Source organism: Balaenoptera acutorostrata, chromosome 20 (assembly GCF_949987535.1).
Source record: "Balaenoptera acutorostrata chromosome 20, mBalAcu1.1, whole genome shotgun sequence".
NCBI lineage: Eukaryota > Metazoa > Chordata > Mammalia > Artiodactyla > Balaenopteridae > Balaenoptera > Balaenoptera acutorostrata.
Genome location: NC_080083.1, coordinates 47,466,486 through 47,484,923, shown reverse-complemented (window position 1 = coordinate 47,484,923; position 18,438 = coordinate 47,466,486). Strand labels below are relative to the sequence as shown.

At 45.6% G+C, this 18,438-nt stretch overlaps 1 protein-coding gene across 6 annotated transcripts in view; it reads left to right on the top strand.

The window, feature by feature from the left end:
- Positions 1-17,325, top strand: part of KANSL1 (KAT8 regulatory NSL complex subunit 1) — a 187,607-nt gene extending 170,282 nt beyond the window's left edge. For 4 of the 6 annotated variants that reach the window (XM_057536028.1, XM_007175818.3, XM_057536029.1 and 1 more), the window contains 8 exons: positions 7,677-7,859; positions 8,343-8,531; positions 8,867-9,015; positions 12,977-13,098; positions 13,735-13,792; positions 14,013-14,125; positions 14,942-15,194; positions 15,512-17,324. In XM_057536028.1, the coding sequence (XP_057392011.1) occupies positions 7,677-7,859; positions 8,343-8,531; positions 8,867-9,015; positions 12,977-13,098; positions 13,735-13,792; positions 14,013-14,125; positions 14,942-15,194; positions 15,512-15,739 (1,295 nt within the window). In that variant the 3' untranslated portion in view covers positions 15,740-17,324. Of the gene's footprint in view, positions 1-7,676; positions 7,860-8,342; positions 8,532-8,866; positions 9,016-12,976; positions 13,099-13,734; positions 13,793-14,012; positions 14,126-14,941; positions 15,195-15,511 lie in introns of all 6 variants that reach the window. The other 2 variants (XM_057536030.1, XM_057536031.1) reach the window with 2 other exon arrangements.
- The last annotated feature ends 1,113 nt before the right edge of the window (positions 17,326-18,438 follow it).

Sequence of the window (18,438 nt, the reverse complement as noted above, 5' to 3'; positions counted from 1 at the left end):
TATGTACATGCTGAGGTGTTGGTATAAATATCTTTAATGCATGTAGTATTCTAGAAAATACAGCCTTTACAACTGTCTGAGTTTATGATTTTCTTAAAAACTACATTTCGGAATTCCCCGGTGGTCCAGTGGTTAGGACTCCATGCTTTCACTGCTGAGGGCCCGGGTTCAATCCGTGGTCGGGGAACTGAGATCCCACAAGCCTTGTGGTGTGGCCAAAAAAATTTTTAAATTTAAAAAATAAAAATTACATTTCAAATGGTGGGAGTACATGAGCAAAAGTGTTGAAAACTCTTCTATAGACTACAGGAAGCCAGTGTTTTAATAATCTGGATTTGTTTCACTGATTTGCAAATAATCTCATGATCTGGCCCCAACCTACAGAATGTAAGCATTTCCTCTCGAATCACTGTGTTATTTTATCTATATGTTATGGTTTATATGATGGCTGTTTATGACCGTATTTTCCATTAGTTAAATTTTAAGTTCTCTGAGGATAAGGGACCATGTTTTTCTTCCTGCTCTATCCTTCATAGCACCTTACAGGTAGTCCATACAAGTTTTTGAAAGGAGGATAACTAAAATAGGAGTCTGGGGAATGCGAATTATATGGGATGTAAGATTTACTTATTGACATGAGAAGAAAACCCAAGTTTTTTTTAGCATCAGTAGTATATTATCTTTTTCATAGAAGGGCAGATACTAAATAATTTAGGCTTTATGGATCATACTGGCTAGGGTTTAGTCTATGTTGTAACTAGGCAACTCTGCCCTTGTAGCACAAAAGCAGTCGTAGACCATGTATAAGCAAGTGGGTGTGGCTGTTTCAATAAAACTTTATTTACAAAAACAGTCATTACTGATAAACTATCTTGGAGAATCCCGTCTTCTAATTGATCAAACATTAGATGACTGTAATCCCCTCATTCCTTATCTGTTCTTCAAATGACTGGATTCTTTCTTGGTCACCTAAATCTGTTTAGCTACTCCAAGCCTTACTACCATGACTCCCTTCAACTGTAAGAAAGGCATGGCATAATATTCTTGCTGCCACATGACTTCTAGTAAGAGTGGAAATACTTAGAAATTTGAAACATATGGATAGCAAGCTAGGCAGGGGTTTAGGTCAGGAGTGGTGGAGCAGTAAATAAACTAGAACATAATGAGTAGAAAACACTAAAACATTTTCCTCTGTGCTTCAGATTCCAGAGTCATTGACATTTACCTTTTCTTGCCATTTGGATTATAACTTATATAACTTAAGATAATATTTGTATAGCGTTTTATAGTTTACAAGCACTTTTCTTAAACTTGTCTCATTTGCTTCTCTCAGTAATCTTGTAAAGTTACTTCAGTTTTACAGATCAAGAAATAGGCTTAGAGAGGTTGTGGTTTATCTCAGGCTACATAGCTAATGTAGAAGGCTCCAGAATTCAAACTGAGGTCATCTGATACCTGTCCTTCTTTTCACTATAGTTCATGTTTCTCCCCAGCCAGGATATTAAGAGAAGTCAGGTTTCTACCTGTTTCCAGACTCTAGCTACAGACAGAGACACCAGGATGATTTGGGAACATTTCTTGAGTTACTCTCTTAGGATTACAATATTGAATTGTATGGTCTCATATTTGAATAAAGAAGGCTGAAGCCTGTAGTTATATCTGATTCTGATAAGGTCTCTTCCATACTCATTGAATATCAGCTGATAAATATGTTGATCATTCCTTTGTCAACAGTATTACCATGTATAGTTGTGAATTCTCTCTCCCATCCCCCAATCAGATATGCCCAAAACACCTGCCTGGCATCTCCTGTTCCATCATTCAGCATCTCTGCTAGGAGGTACCCATTCCCTATTAACACTTTCTGTTCTTCTGACTGCATCGTATCTATAAATCTGACTGCTGACCTTATACTTCCCCACTCCATTCCATTCCAAGCAACTATAGGTAGCAAATGAGGGAGAAAGGAAGGAGACCACTTTCTGTGGTCTCTGTGGTCTTCATTTTCCTGCCTGCCGTTTCTCTGTGTCTGTCTGTCTTGTCTCCCCCACCACTTTTTCCCCCTCCTGCCTTTCCCCCCTTCTCTCCCCTCTCTCTGACACACACACATACACACACACACACACACACCCCTCCTAACCATGACATTGGGGTTTGGACAAGCGAGTTGGTCATTAAACTCTCCTTATGAGACTGTACAGGGGAATAGTATATATACCAAGTAGAATGATTAACATATCTGCCTATGGATAAATTAGACTTTATGTGGGTTGATTTGGGGCCCTAATTAGTGTATCTAATATTGTGACTATTGGGATAATTTTGACTTGATCCAAACAACTGCCACATTCAGAATGCTATTTGTAAACTGGAAGATTCACAGGGCCACAAGATGTGAATAGCGCCTCCTAAAGTATTGAGATTCCCCAAATATCTTTGTGTAGAATAGTGAGTAATGGTGAAGACTAGCAGCCAGCACACCTGTGTGGGTCAAACATGTGCTCCAGACCTGACCTCTGGGCCACTCCTTTGCAGCCTCTTCTCTAGAATATATTTAAAGATGGCAGGACTTCCAACTTTTCATTTTCATGTAGAGTTTTACTAATGTTTCCTAACCAGTTTGTGTACTTTGTGAGGATGGGAACCAACTGCAGCTCTTAATCTTAGAGTTCTATCTTCCATCTTGCCACACCTCAGCTGCTCCCATTAATTTGAGGAACTACTGCCTGACTGGAAGGTGGAGACATTAGGGTGTGGTAACCCTTTAGTTCTCCAGAAAGAGGAGCTTGTTTCCATATTACCTCACTTAATCAAGCCAGTTAATCCTTAGCTTGAAATGTAGAGGATGTATAACCTTGGGGAAGAGAATGTTCAGATTTAGGTTTGTGCTTAATAAGAGCACCACCTGCTGGCTGTGAAGATCAGTGCTCTTTTGCGAGAGCTTGCCAAGACAATTAGCTGTATACATGAGGCCACTGCACCTTACCAGCAGGAGGAGGAAGTGAGCATTACAAAACACCACAAGAAAGTGTTCTTGAGAAAATGGTGGAAAGTAATGAGTAAAACAGGTTAATCTTGGAGTGTCAGACCCTGGTGGGCCTGAGGTTAAAGTCTTTTCATTTTGTTTGAGGAAATAATAACCTTAGATGATGTTTCCTGTCATTGATCTGCACTTCAAGGATCTGCACCTTCCTGTTTGATAATACACTTTAATAGCCATTACCTATGCAGGTATGCAATGTGTGGAGTCCTCTAGCTGAATGGGTCCCTACTGTGTTCTCTTCCATTTTTACAACTCTTTGCTTACTTTCAGGTCTTCTATGTCCAATCTATTTCAGAGTTGTAGCTCTGCAGATCCCAGGTGTTATTACTCAGAACAGGAACTCAGACCAGCAATTCCTAAGAGATCATTTTTGTTCACTGACTGGGGGGTTTAACTGAGTTTCTCTTTACTCTTATATGAAAGCAGTTAAAACACAGCAAACTTCTAGCAGCCTGAGTCCCTTAAACAGTTTGTTATTATCCCTAACTGCTTACTCAGTAGGTTTATAGGGGAAGTTGCTCTTGGTTCTGCTTAATACCTCAGCTCCAGAGCACAAGGCAGTAGTGGTCTACACTTGTGCCAGCTTCCACTTCAGAGCATTTAAATGAGGGGAGGGGATTAGGAGTGGAGTTTTAGTTGAAGACTTATTGAAATTAACATGTTAGAGTTGAGAGACTCAGTAGTCATCTGGTCTAGCAATAACATATAAATGTCTTTTCTCTCTTGTGCTTAACTCGAATTGATTGATGGTGTCTGTCTGGATTTAATTAACTAATTAATAATTTGAGACGGGTCTAAGGTCTTGGGGTACAACAGAAGGAATGTTGCGAGTAGCCTGTGCCTGCAGCAGACAAAAGAGGAGAGAGCTAGAGCATGTGTGCTAGGATGTTACCAGCTCTGATCAAGTCTTGCTGCCTCATTTTACAGATGAAGAAGCTAAAGCCCAGCTAAGTGATTTGTTCTTGTTTTCTCCTACTCAGTGATGGGACGAGGACCCGTGTCTAGGACTACTTATTTCCACCATAACCATATCCTATTTCCTTTTCTCCCTGGCTTAATTTTCAGATTTGGGAACACAGTGACTGCAGAAAATAAAAGGAAAAGAAAATGAAACTACTGTGCTTTTGTAGTCCCATTAAACAGCCTTTGCGGGCTTCCTTGGGAGTCCAGTAGTTAAGACTCCGTACTCCCAATGCAGGGGGATCGATCCCTGCTCAGGGAAGATTCTGCATGCCGCATGGCGCGGCCGAAAAAAAAAAAAACAGCCTTTGCCAAGGGGGAGTAACTCTCCTGCTGACCAAGGGGTATCCTGGGATATAGAGGAGGTGCTCTCCCACTTCTTGAGCCTTCTTTATACCTTCAAGCTCAGCCCAGCTTTCAGAATTCCTCTAGACGATGCTTTATTTCCTATATACTTTTCCCCAACCACTCTGAGTTAGAGCAAGGAATTTTTACCATTAATACCTCTAAACTTAATTCTTATTTGGGAGTTTTTGTTTGTTTGTTTGTTTTTTAACATTTGACCTTTGGAGGATGGGAAAATCAAACCATTTTATTGAGGGCCTTGGGTGGGATCTAAGGGCTGGGAGTACAATGAGTATCATTAGCCTGGCTGAAAGCTGATATATTTATGTGAAGGGTTGGGATAGGTGAATTTGTTTTTAAGTGTAGAAAAGAAAGAATGATTATGGGAAAAAATTTCAGAAGATAGCACTGTTCCCAGAGATGTATCTTGTTCTTTGAAGTGTCATGAAATACATGATCTATGCTATAGGAAGGAGTCTCTTTTTTACACTGCAGAACTCTTTTGAAAAATATCCTGTACTCTCCAGTTCCTTGGGAATAATTTGAGAAATACCAGATTTCACTCCAGAATTAAACTGCTCCATTCTCTGGGCCAAAGAATAATTTCATGGTGTAGTGGCTAAGAGTATAGGTTTTAGGATTTTACAGACCTGAGTTTGAATGTTGCTTGTTACTTACTAAACTGTGTAACCTTGACAGTTAATTCACCTTTCTGAATCTGTTTTTAGCTTTAAAGGGAGCATAGTAATGTTTACATCATGGAATTGTTCTGAAGATTAAGTAATACACAATGCCAGCCACACACAATATAATGGGTTTAGTAAATGTTCATTTATTCCCCTCTTCTTTGCTCCCCATTCCTAGCTCAGATTAAGCACATCAGCTATCCTCCCTGGGCACCAAAACCCCAAGAATGTTTAGAAAATACACTAAATAAACCTCTAACAATTCTGAAAAAAGAAGGCATGCCATTGGTGAACAGAGTTTGGAGTGATTTTTGAAAGATGGAAAACAAACAGGATAACTGTGAAGAAATAAAACTAGAAAAAAGGGGAGCCCAAAGCACATGCTTTTGAGTAAACTCCTATGGGGTAGGAGCTGGTAGGGGAAGGTTCTTTGCCCACAGTGAAAAAGGACACAGAAGTAGGGATGGGACCTGGGCATTTGCCTGGGTGATAAGTTTGGACTTGTTTTGGAATATAGCTAGGTTGGATTTTTCCCCTTTTCCATAAAGTGGTGGTGTTTCATTCTGCGCTACAGCAGCGGGTATGGACTCAGGGGCTGGGACCTTTTTTTTTTTTTTTAATTTGTTTTATTTTATTTATTTTAGTTTTGGCTGCATTGGGTCTTCATTGCTGCGCCTGGGCTTTCTCTAGTTGCGGCGAGCAGGGGCTGCTCTTTGTTCTGGTGCAAGTGCTTCTAATTGTGGTGGCTTCTCTTGTTGCAGAGCATGGGCTCTAGGCATGCGGGCTTCAGTAGTTGTGGCACGTGGGCTCAGTAGTTGTGGCGCACGGGCTTAGTTGCTCCACAGCATGTGAGATCTTCCCGGACCAGGGCTCGACTCTGCGTTGCCTGCATTGGCAGGCGGATTCTTAACCACTGCGCCACCAGGGAAGTCCCAGGGGCTTTGACTATGACTATGTCCCAGGTGGTTAATGAGTCCCAGGAGGAACTGGGAGCTAAAGAGAGATGTTCTGGTCTTCAGATTAAAAAGGACCATGGAAAGTTTTTTAGAACCCTGAAAAAAGACCCACACCTATATCCATGGTGGTGAAGTTTCAGAATGAGACTATAAAAAGGAAGATGTAAGTTTCAGATTGCCACTAGAGGTTCTAGCCAGAATAATAGGACAAGAAATAGAAATAAAAGGCATACGAATTAGAAAGAAAGTAAAACAGCTTTTTGTAAGTGACATACTTGTGTATGTAGAAAATTCTAAGGACACCACAACAACAAACAAAAACTTGGTAATGGATTTAGCAAGATCACAGGATACAGGTCACTATATTAAAAATTACTGTATTTCTACATACTAGCAGTAAACAATTATAAATTGAAATTTTTAAAAGTGCTATCATGTATAATGTCATCAAAAATATCAAATTAACAAAATATGTATAAGAACTGTACAATGGGGACTTCCTTGGTGGTCTAGTGGTTAAGACTACGCACTCCCAATGCAGGGGCCCAGGTTTGATCCTTGGTCAGGGAACTGGATCCCGCATGCTGCAACTAAGACCTGGTGCGGCTAGCTAAATAAGTAAATTAATTAATAATAAATAAATAACTTTTTTTTTTTAAAGAACTGTACAATGAAAACTACCTAACACTGATGAGAGAAAATTAAAGAAATCCTAAATAAATGGAGAGGTGTACCACGTTCATGGATTGAAAAACTCGGTATTAGAGTTCTCCCCAAATTGACCTATAGAGTACCACAGCAAGCTTTTTCCCCCAAAAGAAGTTTAAAGGAAGAAACAGAGCACCTACAAGTGAATGAGTCAGATTCCATCTTATTGGTGACACTGTAGTAATAGCTTTAAAGTCTGAGAGAAAACTGGTTTTAATCTAGAAATACTATTTCTAAAGAAATTACTCAAGGCCACATTCTTAGGAAAATAAAAGAGGAAACTAACAAAATGGAAAGATGCAAGAAACAGTGGTGAACCCCCAAAGAAGGTAAAAAATTATAATTAAGTCTAAAAGATTAATTTATGATATTGAATATTAACTAATCCACTTAAAAACCTAGATAATCCCCAGGTGGGAGGTGGTGAGGGTCTGGAGGAAGGAGGGGGGAGAATAGTATAGTTCTTATTTAGAGGAAGATGTAGTACCCAGTACAGTGCCTGATAAAATAATAGACGGTAAGTAGTTGTTGAATGAATATATCCTGATTAACTTTATGTTGATAGAAAGAAGTAGGTTGAAATATTTCAGTTTCTAGAAGAATAAAAACAGGATGTTTATCAATCTTCCAAACCAATAAAGTTAACAGACTTAGTGGAACACAGGAACAAAGAAAAGTTCATCAATCTAACAAAAGGTGTTTTAGATTTTTTTGTTTGGAACTTGCAAATAAAAGGCAACAGTGACTTGTCTGTGAGTAAAAGAATGACCTTCAGTAAAGTTCCAATAAACAGATCTTCCGCATGACAGTGCTTGCCCTGCTTGGGTCCTCCTGCCACTGGGCAATTCAAAGAAGGGTGCAGTGTGGGTCTCGCTCACCGGTGAGCCAGAGTTGCCGTGAACACGCCTCACTTTGTGAGAGAAGAGCCCAGAGCCCAGGTGTCTGGACTAAAACCGCAGTGTTTTGTGTTTCTTGCAGATGTTCCCACAAGCCTGCACTTCCAGAGCATGCTGAAATCTCAATGGCAGAACAAACCTTTTGACAAAATCAAACCTCCAAAAAAGTTTTCACTTAAGCACAGAGCACCCATGCCAGGCAGTCTCCCTGATCCAACTCGTAAAGACAGGCACAAGTTGGTCAACTCCTTCCTGACAACAGCCAGTAAGTTTCAGGGGTCCAGAGAGTCCTCCAATTACTTTCCTATTCCTTTTATGTTCTCAGGTTACTGGTATGGCCATGGCACTGTGTCGGGGTTGGGAGAAGCAGTTGACTGATGTAAATTCAGCTCACAGTCTTCTTTTCCTACTTGTCTTAGATGCTCTCGGATGGACTGTGAAAGCTATTCCAGACACCATGTATCTTGGGGCTCAGTGAACAGCCAACTGTGGCATGGCATTGGGTCCATCTGTGGGCAGGCTGTCTTCTGTAGTCTGGTGTCACATTTTTTTCTGGTTGAGAGCCCTGTGGGCTCCCTGGCCTGTTTTGGCCAGTGTGTTATTTGCCAGAAGCTTCAGTCCCAGAGGACTGTCCTGCTGCCCTGGGTGTCTATGTCACTGACCTAGAGAGAACTGAAGAGCTCGGAACTCAAATAAGAAAAGATTGAGAGAAGGTGTTTCACAGCTCTTTTTCTGTTCCCCTCTTCAGAGCTGTCCCATCACCAAACCCGGCCTGACAGGACCCACAGGCAGCACTTAGACGATGTGGGGGCCGTGCCTATGGTGGAGCGAGTGACAGCGCCCAAAGCAGAGCGCTCGCTCAACCCGCCGCCACCCGTGCATGACCCAAACCACAGCAAAATGAGATTGCGAGACCATTCATCCGAGAGAAGTGAAGGTAGGGCCAGGCCCGGCACCTCTGCCTTCGTTTGCACCTGCTCAGGGCTTTCTGGGGCAGCCTGGGCTTCTTATAGTTGCCCTTAGCTTTGTGCTTCACTTTCTAGGAAGGCAGAGTAGAGGGGCCCTACTGCTTCTAAGTGTAGGTCACTTCTTACTCTCTAGCAACCTCTGCTCCGTCCCTACCTCCCGTCAACCAGTTTGCTTCATCTTTTTATCCTTTAGGCTTAGAAAGCATTTTTGCCTTTACTGCCTATTGCTGGCACTCCTGGCTTGTGCTGGAAGCAGAGCAGGTTGAGGTAGCCACGTATTCCTCTTTTCTGTTGACTTCTGCAGTGTTGAAGCATCACACGGACCTGAGCAGTTCCAGCTACCTGGCGGCCACCCAGCATCCACCACACAGTCCCTTGGTGCGACAGCTCTCCGCGTCATCAGACACCTCTGCACCCACCAGCTCTAGTCCCCAGGTTACAGCCGGCACATCTGTAAGTACCTGCGTGGAGTTGGACAGCCCCTCTGCAGTGACAGCTCATTCCAGTGGGCTGGAGGACAGTGTAGAGAGAGGGTTGTAAGGGCCAGGGCAGTTATGGGGATTCGACTCATCTTGGCATATTTGTCTTTTTCAAGTCAAAGTGGTGCTGTGATCCTCCGTTACGTTGTTTTCCTTGAGTTGTTTTTCACAGTAGAGATGGATCGGAGCTGAGCCAGCCATAGAAAGCTTGATGCAGAGACAGACTCTTGGGTGATCTGTGACTATTCAGGATGCGTGGGACTAAGTTTCACACAGAACTCAACAATATCATGACTCTAACTCTGTTGGGCTAAGTAAACATGAGAGGAGGGATAAAAGAGAGATGCCTGTGGGCATTGGAGACGTTTGATTTCCTTGTTTTTACTCTCCTGGGGAGTGGAGCTGTAGTGCTGAGAATAAGCACTGGGTGTGTTAGGGTGCTTGCAAGGGAAGCGGGACATAGAGCTCATGTTTTTTAGGAGTACAGAGCAGAATTACAGATCCAGCAGGCCACACTGGCAGCACTGACATGTAGTATGCTCGTAACGGGAGGCTCTTCGGCCCCTGATCAACTTTGGCCGTAGCACACTCCATCCCTAAAGCTGTTTGCACGGCCATTCCAGACACACATTCACATTAATATCATTCTAGTGTTTTAATTCCTCAGTGTGTGCCTCCTTGAACACATATACCTGTAGCTGCTTTGTGCCCACTAAAAGGGTCCTTTATATAGTAATAATAATAATAATGGAGATAGTAATAATAAAACGATACAACTGTAATGTTTGTTGTGTCAGCGCTGAGTGCATTATGTGTGTTACCTCATTCAATCCCGTAATGAATGCCCTTTGAGGTGTAGGTGGTATAAGAGATTCCCGTTTTGTTGGCAGGGAAACTGAGTCTTTCCAAGGTTAAGCTGCATAAAGTGAGGTGACTTGTGAGGGTGTAATTGTGATTCAAACCCAGGCAGTCTGACTGCAGAGCCAGTTCTCTTACCATCATGCTGCACAAAGTGAGCCTAGGTTGGGGCATTGCAGAGGTGACTTATACAGGTGCTTTGAAGCCCCTTCAGAGCTTATATCAAGAAACTTCTAAGCCCACAAAATGTGCTCACTGAGCTCCTGCAATCAGGTAGGAATTCTTCACATTGTTCTGTCTTTACTCTTAAAAGTCAGAGTCTTTTCCAAATGACCTCCTTGTTCCTCCCTCTTCCTCCCCTCCCACACCCACAGATTTTGTCTCCATAGGTGTTGTAGTATCTATCACTAACTCAGTTGTCCATTAGTAGGGGGTCTCAGAAAAACCAAACTATTTTAATTTTTATTTATTTATTTATGGCTGTGTTGGGTCTTCGTTTCTGGGCGAGGGCTTCCTCTAGTTGCGGCAAGCGGGGGCCACTCTTCATCACGGTGCGCGGGCCTCTCACTATCGCGGCCTCTGTTGGGGGCCACTCTTCATCGCAGTGCACGGGCCTCTCACTATCGCAGCCTCTCTTGTTGCGGAGCACAGGCTCCAGATGCGCAGGCTCAGTAGTTGTGGCTCACGGGCCTAGTTGCTCCGCGGCACATGGGATCTTCCCAGACCAGGGCTCGAACCCATGTCCCCTGCATTGGCAGGCAGATTCTCAACCACTGCGCCACCAGGGAAGCCCAACCAAACTATTTTAAAGAGGCTAATTCTAATAGAAGTCTTCTCTGAGACTTGGTGAGACTTCAGTATTTTTTCACCTGCTGCCCTCTTGTGCCTGAAGAATGTAAACTTAGGCCTGGATCACTTGAAATTTTTACTTATTGTCTAATGAGTACAAATTTTGTATATAGCACTGTGCTGACCCTTAAGGCTCTTGCTGCCAGATTTTTTCAGAGAATCTGGATTTATATAATAGCAAGAAGAGTGATAGGCCAGATAGTTAAAATGAGGTAGAGAAGCTACAAGACACTGGAGAAGTGGTGGGGGAGGAGAGGGGTGGGGTGTATGTGGTAGTGCTCCCACAGAAAGCCACAAGAGCTGATAGGCGCGCCAGGGTCACCTCCATGGCCTTTTTTCTTTTCTTTCTTGGAAGCCCTGGATATTCTGATTTGGTAGTTAGAAGAGAGGGGGCCCTGAACCTGTTTTTTCTTTTTTTTCTTTAAATATACTCCTCATCTTGCGTCTGATGTGCAGCCAGGTTTGGGAACCACTTTTCATTCCCATCACCTGCCCTCCACCTCGTTCTAAACAGGAGAAAGTAGTTAAGTTAGATCAAATGAGTGCCTTATGGAATTGGGAAATCTAAATGTAGGGTGGGAGCTGGAGCCTGCTGAACCCCACAACCCGCTCCTGTCCCTTTGCCTTGAAGGCACTAACAGCAGGCCCAAGAAGATTCAGGGAAGGTACATACCTGTTTCTGCCAGCAGTTTCACATTCATTCTTGACCAAGATAAAGGGAAAGCTATCTCTTGAGGCTTTCTTAAGGTACACTTCTTGTAGTGGGGTGTATAAGTTCAGCAGAGATGTGGCAGAGGCCTTTGAGTGTGAGGTCGCTAATCCTCAGCCAGGCAAGACTTGCAAAAGTCTCTTCAACCGTTTTGGTTAACCAGTTACCCTAAATTTGTGAAGTCAGTGACAGTTTATTCTTACTGACAGAGGAGAAGACTGAGATGAAAAAGACATTGTAATAACCTGAAATCGTAGGTGACAGCAGCTAAAATCCTGGCCCAGGAAACATTGCCTTTCAACATTTTCTGAGAAGGTCCTGAAATGATACAATGAATCAGTCATAGATCCCCCTCTAGGAACAGAGAGTAGAGAGGTTAGCTGTAGGGAACAACCTCTTCCCCATCTTCCTTCACTAACCCCTTCCCTCTGGCCTGGCCACACTTGGTGGTTTGGGTTTGAATGTAGCCTCTTAGGTGTCTGCAGCTGTATTGTCGCCATGGCAGCATGTCACCCCACTGTTTCGCTCTGGGCTCTCACAGCTCAATCGCCAGTCTCTCTGTTTCAGGGCAGGGTGTTTGCTCTCTGGGCACAGGCAGCTCATGGACATGCCCCTTCATCTAAGAAACCATGCCCTTTGGCTCCCTGCTTTATTCCTCCTCCGGTCTCCCACTTGCTGCAGATGCCCACCTCCTCCTCTGATACTGGATCCTTGTTAGTCTTCTTTCCCAAGAGTTTGATCTTAACTTCCTGTAGGAGCAAATTTCCGTTCTCCAGGAGTGTGAGCTGTACAGCCAAGGCTTCTTCATCCGTTGCCCTCCACTCACCTCTGTTGGTATAGCTAGAATGCGCTCAGCTCTTTCCCTCAGAATAACAGCCAGAAAGGGGGAGATCACATAAGGGCTGAGCAGATGGTGGGTACAGATTTAGCTGAAGAGTTCAGATCTACGAGAAGGAGGGGCTTCCATGACAACCAAGGTTAGATGATCCATTGAGCTGGGCCTGTCCTTTGGGCATCTTTCAGGGTAGGGGAATTTATCTTTTTAACCCGAAGAATCACCACTAGGCTGAAGCATTGCTTTTAGGATCCCCCATGGGTCTGTGTCATAGACAGAGATAAAAGGGGAAGCAGAAAGGAGGATTTAGTTGCGGGGTGTGGTTGTTAATAAGGCTAAGGCTGTGCGTGGAGGAGTAGAAACCGTGGCAATTGACTCAAGGCCCCAGGATACCCACCCCTGTAAGCTTCAACAGAAGTCTCTTTTCACGTGAGCCCATGAAGAAAGAGGGTGCGAGTGAGACTTGTGAATGGAAGATACTCCTCAGGACCACTTAGCATTTCTCCTGAGCACTTTGCTGTTGGGAGACCATCTCCTAGGTGCAAGCAGCTGCTGCCATCCCTGCCTGGGCCCTACCCAAAGACCCAGATTCCTGGTTATTGGTGATCCTGTTTTAAATCTCAGATGTATGATTTGAGGTATGTAGAATTGTTCCTGCCTCTTAAACTTGCCTTTGTCTTACAGCAGCCGGTAAGGAGGAGAAGGGGAGAGAGCTCTTTCGATATTAACAACATTGTCATCCCAATGTCAGTCGCTGCAACCACCCGTGTAGAGAAGCTACAGTACAAGGAGATCCTTACTCCCAGGTAGAGGCCCTGGGTGATGGGCTCTTCTTGCTGGTCTTCCTGTCATTGCCCCTTTCCCTCTCCTGGTCACTGAGCTTTGGGGCCTAGCCTCGGCCGTTGTCTTCTCTTTAAGAGAAGGTCTACCTGATCAGAGTGAAATTATTTCTTTACATAATTTTCTTCCATTATATGAGCACCAACCAGACCACAGGCCACAAACTGGCTATAGACATGTTTTGTTTGATGCATACAAATATGTTTTAAAATATTGAATTTGTTGTTAGCATCAAAGCAAGATTTCACATATCAATGTTTATTTCCAGCTTTTGTTGACACATCAAAAGCTTGGGCAACCCTGTATACGCATTCCCATGTGGTAGCGATCAGCTGGTGCTGGGGAGTGCTGGCCCCTCTAAACAGGTTCTTTTGCTTGAGTTTGTAAGTCTCCCAGCTCTAGTCCCACCCTCAGCCTGCTTCCCCTGTTTCTGCCCCTTGTGCGCATTTGAGTGTGGGACCTCTTAGAGAGGCCCCAGGGCTAAGCAGGCCCAGCAGAGAGCAGTGTCACTTGCAGGTGGAGAGCTCTCGTTCCTGCATGGATGTGCTTATCCTGCCCCAGACTGCCTGCCATCTCACAATTGTTCCTTCCTGGTTTTGCAGCTGGCGGGAGGTTGATCTTCGGTCTCTGAAGGGGAGTCCTGACGAGGAGAATGAGGAGGTAAGGGCCTGGGCGCTCCCTCTTAGAAGAGCACGCGCACTCGTGGGTGCACACACTGCAGACGCCTCAAGACCTGCGGGTGTCAAGTGCAAGCTCATTGTATTCCTGTCCTGACCAGGAAGAGCCTAGTGTGGGGTGGGGCTGCTTCTAGAATTGGTCTACGCACTTAAACTTGACTTCCTGGAGGAAAGGGGGGATCGATGAAGATGCTCTTTTGCAGATCGAGGACCTGTCTGACGCAGCCTTCGCCGCCCTGCATGCCAAATGTGAGGAGATGGAGAGGGCTCGGTGGCTGTGGACCACGAGTGTGCCCCCTCAGCGGCGGGGCAGCAGGTGATGGGGCAGGCACAGGCCTCCAGGGCCTATGGAGGGAGGGTCAGCGGGGAGTTTGGACCCTAGCTGTGTCCATGGAGTTGCCACTTAGTTGTTCTTCATATTCATTCCCTGTTGGTGGCCGAGAATGCAGACGTTCTGTGGTGTTTGTTGGGACTAATGAGGGTACAAGCAGTCAAATGCTGGACCCTTGCTGAGTGGTGACTGTCCAGTTCTGACAGACTCCGGTGATCTCCCGGGGTCCAGGGGTAGGCTGTCTGTGGCATTTGGAGGCTGATTGGGGGTTGTAGTGATTGGATTAGAGGAGCTTTGGAGGCCTCACCACAAGTTAACCTTCCTTTGAACAGTAGAGTTTGATTTTTGTGGTCTTGCTTTACTTGGAAGAACTGTCCTGCCCTCTTCTCCCTTTAGTGTTACAGTGAGAAGCCCTCAGGATTCTCAAGTAGAAATATTTAGGGCTCTTGTTTTTGCTTTTTTCTTTGCCTGCGGTTTTCAAAGTCTGGGCTAATTCCCCTTCCCCTGTGAATCCACTGGGCACTGAGCCAGGGATTACCCCCAGCGTTGTTCGGCCGTGGCCTTTTCTTGGGATGACAGGCGTACACAGCTCTTAGATGCCGTGTTGTGTGCCTGCCCATGTGCACGGCAGTGGTAGGAAGTGAGGGGTCTGTCGTTCCTCGGAGAGAACTGCTGGTGTCAGTCTGCCTCGGCTCCTCTGGTCGGGAAGCTTTTTTCATGCCTCCTCCCCAACCCAAAAAACAAACACATAAGAAATTCCCTATTACCCAGGCACTCAGATTTGCGCTTCTTGGTATACAGGTCTTACAGGTCATCAGACGGCCGGACAACGCCCCAGCTGGGCAGTGCCAACCCCTCCACCCCTCAGCCCGCCTCCCCTGATGTCAGCAGTAGCCACTCTTTGTCCGAGTTCTCCCACGGGCAGTCCCCCAGGAGCCCCATTAGCCCAGAACTGCACTCAGCCCCCCTCACTCCCGTGGCTCGGGACACTCTCCGACACCTGGCCAGCGAAGACACCCGTTGCTCCACACCGGAGCTGGGGCTCGACGAGCAGGTGAGGAACGCTGCCTTTCCGTGGGCTTAGCGGGGCGGCGGATGGGATTGCTGGGGGGCAGCGCCTGCTCAAGATGGACCTTCATTTTATGGATCCCCCCTCCCCCCCAATTTGAAGGGGACAGGGGACTGAACTTGAAGTTGACTTTCTGAAGGTACCATGGAACTGGCCATCCTTAAAAGGTTGCACACTCTGATGATTTTCTCTGGGCCAGCCCAGGAACTCCAGAGAGACTGGCCATGGCCTCCCGTCCACACGTCTGGGGAAGGAGGCGGGCTGGGACTGGGTCCTCACCAAGGCATCTTGTCTGCCCACAGTCTGTCCAGCCATGGGAGCGGCGAACCTTCCCCCTGGCGTACAGTCCCCAGGCAGAGAGTGAGGACCAACTGGATGCACAGGAACGGGCGTCCCGCTGCACTCGGCGCACCTCAGGCAGCAAGACTGGCCGGGAGGCAGAGGCGGCACCCACCTCGCCTCCCGTCATTCCCCTCAAGAGTCGGCATCTGGCGGCGGCAGTCACAGCGCAGCGCCCAGCTCACAGATGAGTGGGATAGGAGAATCTAGACAGACTCACGATTGGCATTAAAGCTTCAGAGATCTCTGCGTTTGATATTCAAACATCATATGCCGAAAATTTTCACAGTTTTTAGTGAATTTAAGGAATTTAGATTCTACTTTGATATTTTTTTCTTGTTTTGATTTTTGTTCTGTTTATGTTTTGGTTTCCATGTTTCATCGTCACACAGCTGAGCACTTCCTCCAGTTGGCAGACAGTCAGGTTAAGACCCTGCTGGCCTGGTCCTGGCGCATCCTCTGCACTGTTGAATCACTGGACTTAGCGATGTTGGATGATCACCCCTCTCGCGCGCCCCTGTGGGCAGCGTGGGACAGCCAGGCGGGCAGAGGGAAAGGAACCTCCAGCTCAGCATCGCCCCCTGAGGTTAGGGTGGGAGGGAGCAGTGCGCTCTGGGCTCGCACCCCGTCCCCTCTGTTGCTTGGCTCAGCTCCGGCCCTCCCGGCTCGGTCCCCGTGGTCGTCTGGGCTGGAGCACCTCCACCAGAGCCTCTTGGCCCGAACTAACTGCCAGCTGTTCTCACCCAGCTCTCAGCTGACAGAATGGCTTCCCCTTGTCACCCAGGTCTTGGAGACCTGTTCTGGGTTTCCTCTGCATTTGGTCATCCCTGTTTTGACTCCTTAACTGCGGTAACCTGGCTGCGGCTGCTCAGGTCCCCATCCTGCCCCTTCGTGTCCTCTCATCTGCTCTCCCACACCATCCACCCACCCCCGCGCACAGTCCTTCCACTTGGAACCTTTTTCCCACCTAACCTGGTCTATGGAGGTAGGGTTAGGACTACTTAACCTCTCTTCCCACTCCCCTGCAGACTCTAGCGGGTCTTGGAAATGAGCAGCCATCTCTCGTGTATAATTCTGTTCTCACTGAGTCATTTGGTCGTATTTCCCCACCCCCAGCCAGTTCCCTGTCAGTGTCTGTCAGCTCCTTCCTCTTCCGAGCTCCCTTGCCTGTGTAACACTGTCTGGTCCTAGCTGTGGTTCCCATCACGCCCCGTCACCCCCCCCCCCACCCCCCCACCCTGGGTTAACCTTGTGCCTGTCTCATCTATGATCACGTCACCAAAAAGGGGGACAATAAGGACTTTTTTTTTTTTTTTTGCCATTTTGTAATCGTATAAAAATAGTAGACAAACTGCTTAATGGTTGGGGTTTTTTCACAATTTTCAACATTAGTGATTTTTTTTTTTGATTCTGTTTGCAAGTTAAAGGGTTTGTCATTGTTTCTTTAAAAAACAATAATGCACCATATCCCTATGCATAAAGTGCTTCTTCTATTTATAAGGTTGAAAATTCTGAATAACCCTTTTAGCATTGTAAAAAAAAAAAAAAGAAAAAAGAAAAAAGAACAAAAAAAACCTTGTATTTTGTAAATATTTTCTTTTCCTGCTTTGAGCTGTGTATTGGCAGCGAAACATGTAGCTGTCTTTGTTCTATAGAAATGCTTTTCTTCAGAGAAGCTGATCTTTGTTAATGTCTTGATTCTGTTCGCAAAGCACAGACTAGTGCTTAAAAAAAAGGAAGGAAAAATTGAAAAAAATAATAAAAAAAAGTTACAGAATGTTGCATGCCAGGTTTCTTGTTACTGGACATGGTACTGGTGGCGGCTGAGGGGCAGCTCTCTGGGTCTTCTCGCTGGCTCTGAACCTTGGGGAGTCTCCACTGTCTTCTGGGCACTGGGCAGGGGCCTCTCGCTGGCTCTGAACCTTGGGGAGTCTCCACTGTCTTCTGGGCACCGGGCAGGGTCCTCTGATGGTCACCAGAGAGAGAGAGTGGTTCTCACCGGGGTGGGGGTAAGAGACGCCAGGAGGAAGGGGGTCTTCGTAAATTGTCTTTTGTTGTTGTTGTTGGATGTAAGTAATTGATCCACTGCTCTTAATGTTCCTTCCTCTAGTGAGGCCGGCCAGCACTGTGACCTTTTTTTATCTATTCTAAATTGCTCTTTAATGGAGATTTCACTTTCCATCATCAACCTTTTCTGGGGTTGAGGTCACTGCAGACATGTATATTACTTTGCATGGAACCTGAGCTGGTTCTCAGCAGCTTTCTTCTGAGGAGGCTATGCTTGATTTTCTTTGTACAAGATGAATAAGTGGGCAGGCCTGCTTCTCTCTTTACTTCCTTTTTTCCCTTTTTTTTTTTTTTTTTCATAGCAGTCAAGTTGACACAGCCAATGCAGCTGCCTCTCCTGACTATGAAACCTACGAGTTCTGAGGTAGCATTTCTCTTTGGCTGCCCTGTTGCTGCTTCTATAGTTGCAGTTAAGACCTGCTCTGCTTAAGCTTCTGTCTGCAGTGGCTAAAGCACATCAGGAAAAGCTGAGAAAAGTAGTATTTTGAAACTGTATGAAAAATCAAAGGCCTGAGTGTTACAACCTTGACCTAATTATTAAGGAACAATAATATGATGGGTTCTGCTCTGTTTTCCTTTGTAGCATTGCCAAGGGCTACCTGGTATCCCTATCTTGATCTAGCAAACGCTCTCCAATCTATCATAAGGCTCAAAGGAGAGAGGAAAGCAGCTCTGTAATCCTGGAAGGAATCTAGCCATTCATTCAGCTGATTGGCCTAGTGTTCTGCCTCAGCCCCAGGCCCCTAGGCTAATTTCCAGGGATAAAAAGATTTCATAGAGCCACCCCAGCCTTCTCAGGTTTGAATACAGTGGGCTGGGTCTT